This window comes from Carcharhinus amblyrhynchos, chromosome 18, assembly GCF_965287045.1.
Source record: "Carcharhinus amblyrhynchos chromosome 18, sCarAmb.v2.hapA, whole genome shotgun sequence".
In the NCBI taxonomy this organism is placed as follows: domain Eukaryota; kingdom Metazoa; phylum Chordata; class Chondrichthyes; order Carcharhiniformes; family Carcharhinidae; genus Carcharhinus; species Carcharhinus amblyrhynchos.
Genome location: NC_137341.1, coordinates 34,165,572 through 34,184,945, shown reverse-complemented (window position 1 = coordinate 34,184,945; position 19,374 = coordinate 34,165,572). Strand labels below are relative to the sequence as shown.

The window sequence follows — 19,374 nt, the reverse complement described above, 5'->3', positions numbered from 1 at the left end:
GAATTCTCTCTTCCTGCCCTGCTGCCATGTCTCACTATTCCCTTTTCCCTCTTGCTTAATACATCAATGCTTCAACCATTTCATGCAGCAATGTCACCATTCTTACACTACGTGAAGAAATTCTTCTTAAGTTAATTTAGTCCATTAGCAACTGTCCTTTTTATGCCCCGCCTTATCTGGACTCACCCAATTGAGGAAACAGTTTCTTCACATCCACCCTATCAAAGCTCTGTATAAGATTTCTATTAGGCCTTTTTTTGGTCTTTTCCAAAACAATGGACTCCAAGATAGTTTCATCCAGGGAATTTACCTTCTCCAGCATATTCGTGCCATTTCTAATAATGCCAGTTTCCATTTCTTTAATGTATCTTGACTTTTCCCCATCTCATCTATCTCAACTCTTGGTAAAACCCTCATCCATGTCTTCATTATATCCATATTTGACAATTCCAATGCACTCCTGGCTAATCTCCCATTTCCCTCCATAAACCTGAAATCATCCAATACCTTACCTCACAGTAAGTCTCATTCCCCTGTCATGCCTGTGTCTGCTGATGTACACTGTTGCTGGTCAAGCAAGGTCTTGATTTTAAAATTCTTATTTGGTTTCAAAAACTTCCATTGCCTCACCCCTCCACATGTCTGTAATCTTCTCCAACCCCACAACCCTCTGAGATCTCTGCTCTGCTCTAATTCTAGCCTTTTGTGCATTTTAAATCATAATTAATTGTTCCACTGTGAGTGGTGGTCAACCTATCTCTTTGATTATACCTTTGATCATCTGACTTACTTGAGTCTTGATGTGGTGAGGTGTCATACTTTTTGTAATCGCTCCTGTGAAGTGCCTTGAGATGTCTCTTTGCACTAAATTATCTGTTTCACTATAAGTTATGGTTATTTAATACCACATCAGATGGAACATTTAGTCAGGATGCTGTTTGAGGAGCTGGCTGCTCAGTTCAAAGCTGTAATTAAATTTCTTGGTTTCAACAATATGAACATACAAAATAGGAGCAGAAGTAGGCCATTCAGCCCCTCAAGCCTGCTCTGCCATTCAGTAAGACCAATGCTGATCTGTTTGTGTTGAGTCCCACATTCTCTCTCTATCCCTGATAATTTTTGATTCCCTGGCCAAACAAGAATCTATCTACTTTTGCCTTTAAAAATATTCAGTGAACCTGCTCCCACTGCCTTCTGAGGCAGTGTCCTAAAGTCACACAACCCTCTTGGAGAAAAAAATTTGTCCTCTTTGCTCTTGTAAGATGGTAAAACAACTTTAATGAATTAGATCCTATTAATCGCCTGCATGTCCTCCTCTGTGCTTCAAGCTGCAGCTTCTCCCTAGCCATTTACCACCTGTCTCTGTATTAGCTCTGACATCTATGCTACAGGGCCAGTTCTGCTGGCTTACATTGGGTTCTTTTTGTCCAAGTTAGTAAAAGCAGCTGAATGCCGTGAGGGTGAATAGACCAATCTCACTACTTTTGTGAGTGTGGCAGTGATGTATACAGCTTGATATGAATGTCAGCTTGGCTCTGTTGTTGGCACTCTTGCCTCTTGACTGAAGATTGAGAGTTCAATCCCCACATAGGTTTGTGCTTATAACTTAGGCTGACCTTCATTGATGTACTGATGGTGTGTTGCAGCTGCAATTGTTGAGAAGATATGTTAAACAATCTGTCTGTTCAAGCATGCACAAAATGTTAAAATTGAGTTTGAAGAGCATGGCAACTTCCTTAACTCAACAAAACCGAAAGTGGAACAGCTGATCGTATCCTGATTGTTCTTGCAAAATGATTGCTGTATTCATTGTGTTAGCATTTTGAGTGCTTGAAAAATGACGACATAATATGTAACTACACCCCTGTGTGCCTTTATGGTGTAGTTTGGAGCATGTGACCATTCATGTATTGCACTGTGATTTAATGTTTTCATTATTTACCTCCTTAATGGGGTCATGACACTCGCTCTTTAAAAAAAACTCTACATGAAGCCATCCATCTGTTGTGCCATTTGCCCAGAGATCATCATGACTATTTTTCAAGCGCTTGTCCTAATTCGAGGGAAGTATTGCTGTATCTTGAGAGGTGATAATATAATGGGCTGCTTAGGGTAAGTGTGAAAGCAGAACTCTCAAGGTGCTGGACACAGGTCCACATAGGCAGAAATCTGGTGATTGTGTGGGACTCCAGGTCAGAGAAGAAATTAATTTTGGCAGTTCCAAGCCCCATGGGTATATGACCATGGGACAGAATAGTCTAATTTGACAGTAATTTGGCACCGTTTCATCACCAACTGTGTTATAATAGATGAAAAGCGAGGGAAAGGAATTTGTGAGTGCAGAAGATACACACCAGATGGGCTTTAACTGGCCTGCTGAAGATATTTTTAAAAATTAGACCATCCGCAGCAAGGTAATGAAGACATCATTCAGCCTTTGATACATGCAATCTTGTGGGAGTATTTGCTATCGACATTCTCAAGCTAATTTATTAAGGGCAATTTGTCATTAGAATGAAGCATGATTGAATACTCGGGTGAAAGAAGTTAAAGACCCTTCGATTTATGGAGGACGCTCATAGGATTCACAAGCCTGTTCATCTGAATATAGAAGTCGTTCTGTTAAGTGCAAGGTCTGATCTGTACATGGGATTTTATATTCCACCATGATTTTGCAAGCTTAGATAAAGATAATATTCAGACCTGAGAGCATTGGTTTAGTTGGAATTACCCTGACCTTATTTCAGTCGTGATGCAGTTTATTACAAACTGCAGTATAATCATCGTTTCATGGGATTATAGAATGGGTAAGGCACAGTAGGAGGCCACTCAGCCCATTGTGTTTGCAAGAGCAGCTCAGCTGGTCCCACACCCCTACCCTTTCCCCATAGTCCTGTAATTTGTTTTCCCTTCATATAATTATTCAATTCCTTTCTAAAAACTGGTCTTGTCATCTTTCCTTTGTTGAACTGGAGATAATGGGCACAATCTTACCGGCCGATCATGCCACATTCCTGGTACAGTGAAGACAGAGAATTTGACACCCAGCCAAATCTCCGTTCACGGCAACAGGATGGGAAAATCCCATCGATGTGAATGGCCTTATCATCCCAGCCATAAAGCCATGCAGAGTTTTGAGTAAGCTTCAATGGCAGTTGTGAATTCCATGCATAATATTTGTCTTCGGTCTCCCTTTCCAGGGAGAGCTCCCCACCAAGGATTATTCAATTCCGAACTTTCCAGAAGCTTAATGTCTGTGTTGAACAAACAAAAGTGACCTGACCCCTTGGTCATCAACTTAACAATTCATCAGTGTCCATTCTAAACAAATGAAATACAGAAGAACATAAGAACATAAGAAATAGAAGCAGGAGTAGGCCATCCAGCCCTTCGAGCCTGCCCCGCCATTCAATAAGATCATGGCTGATCTGTCGCTGCTCAGTTCCACTTTCCCGCCCTCTCCCCATAACCCTTAATCCCCTCTCCTATCAAAAACCCATCAACCCGTGTCTGAGTTCAGTCCATGTATAAAGTTCTGAATATGACATGGGTCTTTCCTGGGCATGACAGTACCAACTTCGGCATCAAGTGAAATTAATAAGTTAATACTGGAGGATGGAATGGTTTGGACCTGGCCAGATTGGAGTTGGGGCACATGGCAGCAATCTTCTCACTACTTGGATCAGTTTCCTGGTGTTAACAGGTTAGCTTTCTGAGCATCATTGCTCCTTTCTGTTATTTTCTCCCAAGCTGATGTCCACTAAACAATTGGTGAAATATGAAAATGTCAAGTTAATCTCCTTTTATAACATTCAGAATTAGGTGCAGCTTTAGTTTAAGAGGGTACTGAAAGTGAACATTAGAATTTGTTTTTTAATAAAGCATGTCCATAGCCAGACTGAAGGAAAACTTTCTGAAAGAACTCTGCACCGTTGCCTAATTTGCACAAAGCTGTAATTTTGAGTATTTAAAACCCATGAGTAAGTTGGCGTCTTCTGTGGGGATTGTGTGAAGATTTTACAAATTTTGGCGGCAGAATCTCACTGGGGGATCTGGCACAGGTTTGATATTTCTATCAGGATTGTGTATTTCATCAAAGGCTTGGGTGCAGAGATGCCCTTTTGAAACTGCTCAACTGGTTGTTAATATTACAACCTTCAAAAGAGAACCGTGCATCAGACCACAGGTCCTAAAGTACAGCTTGTAGTATGGCTGTAAGAGAGTTGCACTAAAATTGAACAGCTTTTATACTGTAACCCAGATCCTGTCACTGGTTGCAAAGAGAGAGAACTGTCGTCAAAGCTAACCCTGGACAGAATTGCTATTATACAGCTTTCTGGCAATGATTTTGACTGTTCCTTAAAGGTTAGAAGGATCAAAAGAGCAGTCTTTCACATAACAGAACTGGTTTGATTATTTGCCAGAAAGGTAGTACGGTGGCACACTGCTCATTAAGTTCTGCAATCCACAATAGAATTTGTTCTTAAATTAAAATTCACAAAATGAAAGCTTTAGTTCACAACGCATCCAATAAAAGAGCGATCAGGTTAGTATTTGTTCTTTAACACACAGCTTGTTTTTTAAACCTGTAGATACAGCAAAGTTCATACTTCTGAGCTTCTGGAGAAAAGTTTAAAAAAAGTACAGAAAGTCCACTTAACTCTTAAAATACCAGTTTGCATGCAGATGAGCAATGTTGGAGGATGCTTTTGCAGGTTAGACAGAACAAAGAAGGAACAACAGGAGAAGTACTGGCTAAAGTTGCATAAATGAATTATAGAAAAACTCAGAGAGAGAGAGGGCAGGGTTTATGATGGGGAGAGAGAAGTTGGACATTATAAATAAAGGAAGGATCTGGCCACCAGCCATTGAGCCATGTTCTTAAAAGAATGTCTTGAATTTTGGTGGCAAACAGTACATTTTCATGGTGTTTGACTTCTCTATGAGCACTATTGTCCTCTCTATGACTCCAATCATCCCCTCCGTGAGCGTCAATTTTGGCCACTTTGTTGTTTAAGACAAATAGAGGTCAAGTCCTCCATTTGTCCAAAGGAGACTTAATGTTGAAATGTCAGATAAGTTGTGAAAGAGATGCTGTTGTCCAAACAATCCCATCCCAGCTACAAAGTCGGCCTCCAAATATCCGATGCTAACCTTTATCGCCATTCATGGAAAACAAGTAGAAACTCCAGTCTAGCGTGTTCCCACAGCTAGGTTAGTCCAGATAATTGTCATTGTGAAATAATTACCTCTCTGATTTAATGTTGAGCTAATTTTTACTAGTTTTTGTTTGGTCTTTACTTTAGAAAGCAATTTAGGAACTCATCTTACTTTCAGTGAGGTGTTACACCACAGCCCTCTCAGTGGATGTGAAAGATCCCATAGCGCTGCCCAAGGTTTCTCTTGGGCAATATTAATTTTAAAAACATTATCACCATAAACATATTAAATAGTGATATAAGTCATTATTGTTTGTGATATCTTGCTGTGCTTACTTACAAAACAATAGTGCCTGCACTGTAGAAACAATTCATTCATTACAAAAGGAATGTAAAAGGTTTGTAAATGTTAGTTCTTAAAAGCATCAATAAAATTCCTCTTAATTGTAATTCCTGAATTCTTTTGAGTGATAAAATTGAGGTTTAATCTAGATTTTTCCCCAGGTCAGTTTCTCCTTGGTGAGGAATGCTCCCTTTCTTTTCCCTGCTCACCTCTAACCATGTTCTCAAAATGTGGCTGATCTTGGCAAGACTGGTTCCACTGCCCAGCCTAGTAGCCCAGAGAATGATCACAGTGCCTAAAATTCCTCAGTTATATACAATGCTCCACATATACTCTGACTAATGCATTATATAACTTCATTTGGTTTGTGTTGCAGTGTTCTGGTAGCTTTCTAAAATTAGCTTGCCTTACTGTCTAGACATTGACAGACTGGCCCTTTTATAAATTATATTCCTGACTGAGTGTCTCTGTAGTAATTCTATTCCATTTGTTTAATGTTTACCTGCACATATTTCCTCCATTGTAAAATCTTTGCATTTTTATCAGTATTAAATCTCATCTGCCATCTGCCTGGTGATTTGGATAAAAGATCCAAATCCTCCAGAGAATCCTTTGCATTCTTCAGTTTTACAGAACTACCTATTTCAGCATTGACTACAAACTTGACAGTTCTCTAGCTGGTTTCAGTATGTAGGTCATTAATGTAAACAAGCAATGAAGGCACAACAACAATTTGTATTTATTAAATCACCTTCTGATGTTTTAAAAGAAAATTCCTAGGGGCTTTGCAGATTGTTATGAAACAAAGTGTGACATTGAGTCACACTAGGATGTATTAGGGATGATAACCAAAAGTTTATTGAGAGATGGGTGTTAAGGAATGTCTTATTGGAGGAGAGAGATGGAGAGATTTAGGGAGTTTAGAATATGGGCAACTGAAAGCATGGCTGCCAACAGAGAAGTGATTGAAATTGGCGATATGCAAGAGGCCGAAATTGGAGCACTGCAACTTTCTTTAAGGGCTTGTGGGGCTGAAGGAAGTTGCAGACACAGAAAAGGGTGAGGCTGTTGGCAAGTACTGAAACTTCAGTACTCCTTTCAATTGCTTTCCTCCCACCCGCATATAACAAAACTACTCTCTCTGGTGACTTTGGATACAAGTCGCAGCTAATGGAAATGCACTTGGTGTTTTTATTTATATTTTATGAATTTGTAAGGTGAAAGTGGTTCTGACTGGTATAATCTCATACTGGAGCTTCTCATTGCTGTCACTGCATGTTTTGGTGTCGAGCTATTTGATTAAGAACCTCTAGAAACAAAAGTGTTGATTTAAAGCTTTTCAGATTCACTCCAAAGTAGCCTATTAGTATCTGCTTGTTTCTGTTTCTGGTGAATCATGGTCAAAGGTTTCAAATACGGCAGCGAACAACTTAGCATTTGCCACTAAGCTCAGGTGCCAGAGCCAGAAGGGATCAAATTGTCAAAGTTCAGTTGTATTCAGCTGAGTAGCTGACCCTAAGTATTAGTTTTAGACTTGCTACATTTTGAACCTACCTGTCAGCAGCAGTCCAGAAAAAATGGAAGGCTCTCAGTAACGTCCTGTAACTGCTCCAAATCTTTTATAGTCATTAATGAGTGATTTTACACAGCAGCATCAGGTTACATATGTAATCATATGACCAAAAGAAAGTGGTTGTAAATGTAATAGTGGTGTTGAGATGCTGAGGTAATCTTCGCTGTACATTAATGATGCTTGATTGACGCGTACCTAACTTCTGTGAAGCTGATTATAATAAAATTTAATGCACCTTTGTGCACATATTTACAACTTAGAACCTGTGTGCTATATGTGTGCTGAACATATGGTTGTTCAGTGACTTCCTCCTAATCCCACCTGGACTGTCATGTCAGTAGGCCTCTAGAACCTGAGCTGAGCATTTTTTATTCATGTATAGACCCAGCAATGAATGCTGGCAGGCTGTTCAACTGTTTGGCCATCATAATCGAGTATGACATTCTAGGGTGGCTCTTCTCTAGAAGAGAACAGGCTGATGTAAGATCTAATAGATTTAAAAGATTATGGAAGTATGTCATGGGATAGATGCAAAGAAAATGTCTCTATTTGATGAGCTTTTCAAATTGCCTGTCCCTACAGTTCTGTTGTCCAGTATAAGAAAACAAAAGCATAACTGCTGACATTTTCCTTTGAAAAACAGTGAATCAATCCGCAGTACTCACCCTCTCTATTCATCTCAATAAATTCTCATTGTGATTTCTTGTACAAGACAAATAGCACCCTCTGTTGGATTAAACACAGTACTCCTCATCAGAATTCATTCAGTTCCAGCTGATAGTAGCTTTTTGACAGCTATAAAAATGATTCACCAATTATAGGGCATGGAATTTCTCAGCTAACGATAAACTGCTCCTTTGCTGAGGAAGGCTATACTTGAATAAGGTTTTATTGTTAATGCAGTCAATCTTCTACATCCTTGCAGCATTCAACAAGTCAAACAGAAAAGAGACAGCTTGCTTGGCACCCCTCACTAGATGTGCTGAGTGTATTAGAAGTTGATATCTTGGGAGCTTGTTGTATTTGGATCAAAACTTTATGCTGCATTGGACTCAGGAGTTTTATGCAACATGGAACAATATGTAATAAGAGTTTGAGTGAGGTTTATTCATTGGGTGGGCTGATGTATTGGAGTTGGATGTATTGTCAGCCCCAGAGGTGATGTTCATGTGATGAAGGGTCCCATTATCAGAAAGTAATGTTAATTCACTCTGATTTCCGCAGGAAGTAAAACATTCTGAAATTGATCTGAGGAGGATTCAGTCTTCCCCTCGTTAGTTATGAAGAAATTTATGTAAATTATCAAAGTGCAGCTGGGAAAATATGTTAAATAAAATCTTATCACTCCAGTGCAGTCTTTATCATAATTGACTGTTCTACAAATCCAAATCCCAAGCACATTCTCTCAAGGTGTTACTGATTCTTCATTGAGAATTTCTCCTGCACCTTAATTACACAAATATCCTTGAATCCTTTGTGGTAGAATCTGCCGAGCACTATTCAACATTGCATAAGTATGTTATGTTTTGTAATGAATTGTTTCTCAGCTCAGGTCCATTGTAACTTTCCATAATTTCTTTTGGTCTTTTCGGATGTTGATATGTGTGATTTCATGAGGCAATGCCAGCAACAATTAAATGTGCAACCACATGGCCAGTAGGAGGTGGTTGTAAATGTAATAAATGTGCTGGGGTGCTGAGGTAATCTTCGCTATACATTTATGATGCTTGATTGAAATGTATCTAACTGCTGTGAAGCTGATTACCATAAATCTGATGAGTTTTTGTACATATCTTTAAAGCATGCAACCTGTGTGTTTTTCGCTTGTTGCTGGAGTGATTTCCTTCAGTTCCCTCCTGAAGATGCTACTCTATGCTGGAATGCAGGATCAAGCACATCAGTTGGGCCTCTGATATCAGAGCCTAGTGACCATTGTTCTAGTATAGACCCAGCTAGGAGTGCTGGCTGTTTGAGTGTATAAGCATCACAGCCAAGTGTGACAGCAGAGAAGGCTGGGGAGGCAGCTGATAGTGGATTATAAGATTGTGAAATGATTTGATAGGATAGATGTAAAGAAAATGTTTACACTTGTAAGGGACTCTTAAGACAAGAGCACCATAAATCTGTAACAATTTCTTGTTTTTGTCTGTCCACACTTCCTGAATGGTTACTGGGTTGATGCGGTTGGCAGAGTCAAGAGCCCTTGGAGGATTGGGGCACATGAGGCATGTGTTGTATTAATTTGGGTATCCAGAGAGCAGTTAAATTCAAATGTCAGAAAACAACCATGTTGTTTTATACTGTGCTTTTACTTACTTCAAATTATTTTCACTTCTAGCTGGATGAACACACTGCAGCTGGCCTCAAACCGAGCTCCCCAATCACTACCAAAGACCCCTAACCTAGAAAGGCCACACCCATCTAATGTGAGTCATAGAGGTTTATAGCATGGAAACAGGCCCTTCAGCCCAAATTGTTCATGCCACCCTTTTTTTAAACCACTAAGCTAGTCCCAATTGCCCATGTTTGGCCCATATCCTTCTATACCCATCTTGCCCATGTAACTGTCTAAATGTGTTTTAAAAGACAAGATTGTACTCCCCTCTACTACCAGCTCTGGCGACTTGTTCCAGACACTCACCACCCTGTGTGTGAAAAAAATCACCCTCTAGACCCTTTTGTATTTCTCCCCTCTCACCTGAAACCTGAACCCTCAAGTTTTAGACTCCCCTACCTTTGGGAAAAGATGTTGACTAGCTGATCTATGCCTCTTGTTATTTTATAGATCTCTATTAGATCACCCCTAAGCTGCCTCTGCTCCAGTGGAAAAAGTCCCAATCTATCCAGCCTCTCCTTATAATTCAAACCATCAAGACCCAGTAGCATCCTAGTAAATCTTCTCTGCACTCTTTCTAGTTTAATAATATCCTTTCTATAATAGGGTGACTGGAATTGTGTACAGTATTCGAAGTGTGACCTTACCAATTTTTTGTACAACTTCAACAAGTCGTTCCAACTCCTGCATTCAATGTTCTGACCGAAGACACTAAACATGCCAAATGCCTTCTTCACCAGTTTGTCACTCCATTTTCAAGGAGCTATGAACCTGTATCCCTAGATCTCTTTGTTCTATTACTCTCCCCCATGCCCGGCCATTAACCGAGTAAGTCCTGCCCTGGTTCAATCTACCAAAATGCATCACTTTGCATTTATCTAAATTAAACTCCATCTGACATTCATCAGCCCACTGGCCCAATTGATCAAGATCCCATGCAAATAATGTTCTTCAGTGTCCACTATGCCATCAATCTTGGTGTCATCTGCAAACTTACTAACCATGCCTCCTAAATTCTTATCCAAATCAGCATCTAATTTTTCTCCCTCCCTGCCCATTTCCACCCAACCCCTATCATTGCAGATTGGAGACATTTCAACTTCTCCATTGAATGTAGGCCCCAGAGAGTCCTGGCAGGGGCAGAGGCCTTACTCACGGAACCAGAGATTCTGTGTTCGTGTCCCACTCAAGGATACGTTGGCCATGGAAGATCATTCATGACGCACATAGCCAGGTTGATAACCAACCTGTGGTAAGATTAGAAAAGATTCTTATTCAACCATGTCTACTGCAGAGTGGTATCCAACTTGAGAAAGACACTTGCAGTTCTTTCTGGACTGTTGCTAATTACATATTAGGCCAAGAGTTCAGAAAGTATGAGGAGCTGGACTTAAAGTTATGTCTGTCCACATCCTCTCTGATACCAACTCCCACTCAAAAGAAAGTTTGGGGGATAACATTTGGGGGAGAGTGAATGGCATTGGAGGAAAGGCATGGCAAAGTGATTGGGAGGATGATGTGGGGTTGGATGGCAATGAGATGAAATTATATGAAAGATGTGGCAAGATAGTGATTGCATAGGAAGAATGGAATGACATGGGATGTGGATGTAAAGAAGTACTGTTGCAAAAAAGATACTAATTTCATCACAAATATTTTGCATCTCAGTGCAATTCAGCCAAACATTTAATGGCACTCTGGGAAGCTAGGCTGCATGGTGGGGCATAAAGTGTAACACTGCAGTTGGTCTAGGAGATGGATAGTTGGAATTGGACAGGCTGTGTAAGTACAGATATAAGGCCCCAGAAAGGTTTTTCTTCTGGCAAAATTGGAGTGAATTCTCTTTCTTCACAACAATGAGACCTCCATGGTATTACTACAATGGGTATCGCTGGGTGCAGCACATGAAGATGGAGAACATCAAGAAGCTGTGGTCCATATTGGAGGACCGAGGAGAAAGATTAAAGAACAGGATCTCAGAGGTGGTAATCTCTGGATTACCCTCAGTGCCACATTCCAGTGATTAGCGAAACAGGTAATCCGGATGAATGGATGGCAGTGGAACTGGTGCAGGAAAGATGGCTCCAGATTCTTGAGGCATTGAAACCAATATACACCTGTACAAACTAGAGGAGTTGCACCTGAGCAGAACTGGGGCGTTGTCTTTGTGAGAATGTTGACTAATGTTAAGGTGATTCCAGCTGAGTTGACAAGATAGACACCAGCAATATATCAGCAGACAGGAAAGACGAGGTACATCGAAAACTAAGAAGGCTAAACAGCAAAAGAACAAATAGGTTAATAAAGGCTGAAAGTAAATGGAGGAAAAATGCAAAGCTCTAACATATTTTTTCAATGGTTGCATGTTACTGTGAAGAGTTTTACAAATAAGATTGACAAGCTTCAAATGTATTACCACATGCAGTTATGATATGCTGACTAATATAGAGACCTGGCTTAAACTCAGAAGTCATGGGTACTAAACATTCTTGTCTACAATGTATTCAAGAGAGTAGGTAGTATTAATCAAACATAATACAATTCTACAGGAGTGATGTATTAGGGGATTCAGAGACAACTTATTTGTTTAGAGTTAATGAACAGAAAATAAATTGTTTCTTTGCTGGGTGTTTACTGTAGGCTCCAAATAGCAAGAGGGGATTAGAGGAGCAAGATCTCTAAACATTTCAGAGACGTGTAAAAAAAAAAGCACAGTGGTAGTGATAATGGTGTGTTATCGATCACTAGGTCAATAAGTTGCTATGGCAACATGCATCTTTGCGTGCATGCTTTAGTTTTGAGCTATGAATGGTGATGGTAGATGAGTTACTCACCACACAATTCCCAGCCAGTGACCTGCACTTACATTTGCAACATTTCAATGCCTGGTCCAGTTAAGTTTCTGGTCAACGGTGACCTCCAGCCTGTTCTCGGTAAGGGATTCAGAAATGGTAATGCCATGGACTATCAAGGGAAGGTGGTTAAGATTCTCTGTTGACATTATCTGACATTTGTGTAGCATGCATGTTACTTCTCACTTAGCCCAACCTGAATACAGTCCATTTCTTGCAACATGTGGGAATGGACTGCTTCGTTATCTAAGGAGTTACAAACAGAAGAACGCTGCAATCTTCAGCAAACATCCCAATTTCTGATGAGTGAAGGTCACTGATGAAGCAACTGAAAATGGTTGTGCCTTGGAGTGGGTAATAGTGATCATAATATAATTGTACAACATTGTATGGGAAAGGAAAAAGAAAAATGGAAGGTGAACATGCCCAGTTGGAACAGACCACTTTAAATTACTTGAGAGAGGTTCTAGCATTGGTGGGTTGGAAACAAAGATTGGCCAGTAAAACAGCAACTGAGCAATAAGAAGACAATAATAGTTCAAACACAAACCAAGTATATAGCCATGAAGAGATAAGATGGTACATCCATAGCCTGCATAGTAAAATAAACTAAAGATTAAAATAAACAAGGAAAGACAATTTCTGACACGTCAGGTACAAATTACAATCAAAAACCCAGCAGAATACAGAGAGTAATCGGGAAAATTGTAAAAGAATACAAAGAGAGAATACAGAAAATCTCAAGAGGGATGTCAGCATCTGTTGCTGCCTTTATATCTGTTTTGGGCTCGCTCTGTTTCTCAGGTAAAAAGGTTTTACTTAATTTTTGTAGTACTGCAAATAAATTTGGAAATGTAAGTTAGGGACGTAAATTTGGGATTAATATTAGATAGGATTCTTCCATACACAGGATTATTAGAAGATGGAGTGCAATACCACAAAGAGCTACTGAAGTAATCATTAGTAGCTTTTACCAGGGTTTAAAGATAAACCTGAAGGAGACAGTGACCAGGAGCAAGCAGGCTGTGGGATTGATGGGGTTTGTTTACAAAGTTGTGGGCGCTGAACCCCAACTCATTCTTGTGCTCAGGAATAGGAGGAAGAAAATTTGTGACACTTGTATTTTTTCAACTCTCTTCTTGCTGAGGTCAGCCTTCACTCAATATCCACACAGTCAACAGTCAAAACTACAACTTAGTACTGGTAGAATTCTGAGTGCGAGTTACTATTTTACAATGTGAAGGTAGGAGAAACATAAGAAATAGGAGCAGGAGTAGGCCATCTGTCCACTCGAGCCTGCCCCGCCATTCAATAAGATCATGGCTGATCTGAAGTGAAACAGTTCCACTTTCCCGCTTTCTCCCCATAACCCTTAATTCCCTTGTCTATCGGTAATCTATCTATAATTCTTAAATATATATATTTATATACTTAAATATATTCAACGAGGCAACCTCCACCACTTCAATGGGCAGAGGATTCCAGAGAGTCACCACCCTTTGATTGAAGAAGTTCCTCCTCAACTCCGTTCTAAACCCGCTCCCCCCGCCTTTTTTTTGCTGAATCTCTCTACCTCTACCCTATCTAGCCCCTTCATTAGCTTGTAAGTCTCTATAAGATCCCCCGTCAGTCTTCTAAACACTAACAAGCATAGACCCAGTGTACTCAGTCTCTCTTCATAAGCTAACCCCCTCATCTCTGGTATCAGCCTGGTGAACCTTCTCTGTACTCCCTCCAAGGCCAATATATCCTTTCGCAAATATGGGGACCAAAACTGCGCACAGACAGGAAGCAAGAATGCTCGCTCGGCTATCCTCTGCCCTTGCACCCATGTAACATAGCAGACTTGCTCTGTGGCTATTTCGGGTTCTGGGGATTCTCCCTGTATCTGCGTAGGTTTCCTCTGGGTGCTCCAGTTTCCTCCCACAGTCCAAAGATGTGCAGGTTAGGTGCATTGACCATGCTGAATTGTCTCTTTAGTGTCCCAAGATGTGTAGGTTAATTAGATTAGCCATGGTAAAGGGTTTATGGAGTTGGAGCAGGGGATTGGGCTGGGTGAGACGCTGAATCGATACAGACGCTATAGGCCACGTGGCCTCCTTGAGCACTGATTGTATGGAGATTCTATGGAGCCTAGTTCTGTTGGCCTGATTTTAACTCTGAATGAGTTTCAAGTGAGTTAAAATATTGCTTTACTTCTCTCTGTCACTTCAGTGCCTCCCACTGGAATAAAATCAAAGCTGTCTCATTAATCAGTCATCCTCAGAATAAATTCATAAAATTTATTAAGTTTATATTCATTTTTTAATTTTAAAAAAATCTATATCACAATTTCTGGTGTATCCTTAAATGGCTTTTTTTTGAGACTGACTCTTTCTTAAGGTGCTTATCTTTTTCAATTCCTTGTTGCTCTCTGATTCACAGATCTCTCTTGTTGCTCTCTGATCCATTTATTTACAAAATCAGCACATCAATTTGTTCTAAAATGATTTTATAATTGAATGTTAAATGGTGTGTCGAATATGATCTACTTTGTTTTATACTTGACAAGAATCTTAATGATAGTTGATCATGTGCAATGTGTCAGAAAACAAAGCTTGATTACAAAGACATATAAAGTGCAGGTTTAAGATCTGTAAATTTTAAGTTACAGCCCAAAAGCAACATGGAAGAAGTAGATTTGCTGCTCAGCTCATGTTCTGAGCTAAAGGTAGTCTCAAAACAACTGGCATTTATATAGCACCTTTTAATATAGTAAAATGTCCCAAGTGCTTCAAAGGTCGATATTCAAAAATTACTCTGATACCAAGCCACATAAGGAAATATTAGGGCAAGTGACGAAAAGCTTAGTCAAAGAGGTAGGTTTTAAAGAGCCATTAAGAAACATGTCATGCATCCCAAGCAGCCATTCTCAGTCTGACCTCTGACTGGCTCCTTGTGGTGGCCAGGCAGGGAGTTCACTGTTAGAACAATACCCTTATGGTGTGAAAAATATGCTGGTGCTGGGTCGAGCTGGGGGAATTATATATAGAGTGATATTCTGTGCCGTACACTCTTTATCCTGTTTCCTAAAAATAAGTCACATCTTCTCTCTCTTTCAGAACAATGTGAATTTTGTGGATGACAGCTTTCCGCCAGGTCCGCAATCTGTGGGATTTCCAGAGGGGGACAGTGTACAGCAGAGGGTGAAGCAATGGCTGCGGCCTCATGAAATCAGCTGCAACACTTTCAAAGATCGGAATGTCAAATGGTCCATCTTCAGAACCCCGCGTCCATCTGACATCTCACAGGGGCTGCTGGGGAATTGCTGGTATGTGCCAAGGTGCACTTCCTCTATATAGAGTAGGTTAGGGTAGAATCTCGCCACTTTTGCAGTCTTTCCGTGCATGCTGTTTGAGGGATTAGTACTTGCAGTATTCTTCTGAACTTGCTCTGCGGCACAAACTTCAAAGGTAATCTGCAATCTTTTTAATTACTTTCCTGCAATGTAGTCACCACAGACAGATGTTCGCATTTCCCGAGCAGTCCAGATCGTAGTGGGTTTTGACCTGTCCCCTGTGCTGCTCACACTACTGATTCCCAGTACTGTGCTGGTGGAATTTGGGAAGCGAAAGAAATGTTCAACTTTGCCTTCCTTTTAGTCACAAAGGAGAAACCTGCTGATGGAAAGCCTTAACTTTGTCCTGTTGCTAATATGAAGCAAACACAGTACGAAATCTGGCAAATTAATCCCATCCAAGCTAATACCCCCTGCACTTCCATTGTCATGTTAGATGAAGCAGAATACAGGATGGTGCCTAGAAATTATTAAATCCCTACAATGCAGAAGGAGGCCCTGCAGCCCATTGAGTCTACACCAACTCTCTGACAGGGTGTCTTATCCAGACCCCCTCTCCTGCCCTATCCCTGTAATCTCACAAATTCACCATTACTTTTCTAGTGTGTATTTGAGATGTTGAGATGAACAAATTCCTGCTGTTTAGGTCTCTGGCCCTTTTGACTGACCTCTTACACTCTGTGCCAGGTTTCTGAGTGCACTTGCTGTGCTTGCTGAGCGGCCTGAGTTGGTGGAGAGGGTCATGATCACCCGATCTATCTGCCATGAGGGAGCCTACCAGGTTCGGCTGTGCAAGGATGGGACATGGATAACAGTGCTGGTGGATGATATGTTGCCATGTGATGAATATGGCTATCTTCTTTTTTCTCAGGTAAAATGATTTTATGCTTCAATCTTAATCAACAACACATAACCCTGTCTAGTGTTAATTGTAAACATAGAATCAAACAGGGCTGCCTTGCAGGAACATGGAACGCCTACTGCTTAATGGGGTTGAAGTATAAGTCAGCTATGATGTGTTGGAGGGGCTGAGTTGTCTCCTCCCGTTCCTCCTATCAAAATTTTGCTCCTTGTTATTATCTTTCCTGAGTGTCAATTGTTTGATTGGTCTTCAGTTAAAAAATTAAGTCTGTTTAGTTTAGAAATTGTGTAATGATCTTTTGTATATTTGCTATTTTGTTCCTGTAATCAACTAGGTTTATGATGTGGAATAAATTCTATTTACCTCACCAATAGATTTAAATAACAAATGATAAATCTTCAGATAATTATGGATTCCCAGTGGAACACAATTAGCCTATTAAAATTTTGCATAGGAAGTAAATACTTCAGTGAGTAAATTTCAATGAAATTGGATTAATTAGCAATGGTAAGAGTGGCAGTTAACAGTGGAGTGTGACATGACTATGACGATGGCACATGGTGGTGTTGGTGGTGATTGGTAGTTGCATGTGATGGGACAGTAACGGTGATAGTGATCTGTGCTGATGATTGTGGTGTGTGATGGTAGTAGTTTATGGTGTTTGACAGTAATGGTGGTGTGTGATGGTGACACAGCACTTTTTCAGTCAGGACAGAAATTAAATTTTTTCAAATGACTGCATCTCCAATATGCACTGATACCTGGTTCTCAGCTTTATTCTCTCTGCCATAGGTTGTAGCGTTATTTGGTAACTCAGAATCACTTAGCCAGAATCCTCTTGCACGTTTGGATCTTGGAGAGTGTGAAATTTTAAAAATGGTGCTAGTTCCATTTAAAGACTTCCAGTTAAAGCCTTTGACTCTGAATTTGGCTGGATGAGTTTGACAGCTACAAGCCTGTGCTGTTGATAGTTACTATTTTATCTGCCACAGGGACAAAGCAATGAATGATCCTTGTTCTACAAAAAGTGGCTTCTTCTTTGTATTCGATGCAACAAATCACTTCCAAGGCTTTCCGTCTAAACCAGAATGGGGTGGAAATCCAACTGCTTTGATCCAGCTGGCATCAAGGAAGATGTTTGTGTTATTAGAAACCACTCATCACAACCCCTGAATGGCACAGGATGGTATAACCCAACCACATTCAGCTACTTTGTTGATGATTTTTTTCTCCTTTAGAAGGTCAGGAGAGGAGCAATTTGCTGATAATACTGCATTCAGTTCCAATCACCCAACACCAATAATGGAGCAGCTTTTCCAGTAGGACCTGGTTTGGGCAGATAAGTAACGGGTAACATTTACATCCCATAGATGCCAAGCAATGACCATCCTCAGCCTGAGAATGCTAAACCTCTTCTGACCTTAATGACACCATTATTATTGATTTCCATGGTGTTGACAATGGGAGCAATCCTTGTCCAGAAGCAGAACTGGATCAGCCGTATCAAAAATATGACTCTAAAAGCCAAAAATGTGCGGGTTAGGTCGATTGACGTGCTAAAAATTGCCCTTAGTGTCTTGAAATGTGTAGGTTAGAGGGATTAGTGGGTAAATATGTAGGGATATGGGGGTAGGACCTGGGTGGGATTGTGGTCAGTGCAGACTCGATGGGCCAAATGGCCTATTTCTGTACTGTAGAGTTTCTCTGTTCTTTCTAAGGAAAGTACAGGCTGGACAATCTGTGACAAGTGACTCATCTGCTCATTCCTCAACTCTGAAAATCAGGAGTGTAATATACGGAGAATTCCTGCATTCAGGACAGAACAGTTTGCTTATTGCCACCCTGTTACCCCATCCCTGGATAAATACCTACCCCCTCCATCATACAGGCACGTAGCTAACAGATTATAGAATGTGCAGGATTGAAACATAGAAACTATAAGCTGTAGGCCATTCTCCTCATCTCAGTTCTAAAAGGTTTCCCCTCTTATCCTCACACTGTGACCTCTAGTTCTGGACTCCTCACCATTGTTTGTGAATCTACTCTCTAGCCCTATTAGAATTTCATAAGTTTCTATGAGATCCCTTCTCACTCTTATAAATTCCAGTGAATATAATTCTAACTGACTTAGTCTCTCATAACATAAGAAATAGGAGCAGGAGTAGGCCATCTGGCCCTTCGAGCCTGCCCCGTCATTCAATAAGATCATGGCTGATCTGTCGTGGCTCAGTTCCACATTCCCACCCTCTCCCCATAACCCTTAATCCCCTCTCTTATCAGAAACCCATCAACCCGCGTCTTAAAAATATTTAGCGAGGTAGCCTCCACCACGTCAATGGGCAGAGAATTCTAGAGATTCATCACCCTTTGAGTGAAGAAGTTCTTCCTCAACTCCGTTCTAAACTGCCCCCCCCCCTTTATCTTGAGGCTGTGCCCCCTAGTCCTACTGTCCTTTCTGAGCAGGAATATGACAGACCTGCCATTCGAAGAATTACCTGGTAAACCTTCGCTGTATTCCCTCTATAGAAAGGACGTCCTCCCTCAGATAAAGACACCAAAACTGCGCACAATACTCCAGGCATGGCCTCACCAACGCTATATACAATTGCAGCAAAACATCCTTATCTCTATCCTTATACTCAAGTCCTCTCGCTATGAAGACCAACATACCATTTGCCTTCTTTACTGCCTACTGTATCTGTACGCTTACTTTCAGTGACTGATGCATGAGGAACCAATGTCTTGCTCAGTATCCATTCAAGTAATAATCTTTCTTCCTATTATTGCTACCAAAGTGGACAACCTCTCATTTATCCACATTAGATTGCATATGCCCATACACATAGTCTGTCCAAATTGTGTTGAAGCATCTCTGCATCCTCCTCATACTCACCCTCCCACCCAACTTTGTAT

The 19,374-nt window shown here is 40.6% G+C and overlaps 1 protein-coding gene across 6 annotated transcripts in view; it reads left to right on the top strand.

Annotated features, from left to right (window-relative positions):
• capn15 (calpain 15) overlaps positions 1–19,374 on the top strand; it is a 295,688-nt gene that overhangs the window by 252,061 nt on the left and 24,253 nt on the right. For all 6 annotated transcript variants that reach the window (XM_080206751.1, XM_080206750.1, XM_080206747.1 and 3 more), the window contains 2 exons: positions 15,364–15,572; positions 16,287–16,470. In XM_080206751.1, the coding sequence (XP_080062877.1) occupies positions 15,364–15,572; positions 16,287–16,470 (393 nt within the window). The remainder of the gene's footprint in view (positions 1–15,363; positions 15,573–16,286; positions 16,471–19,374) is intronic.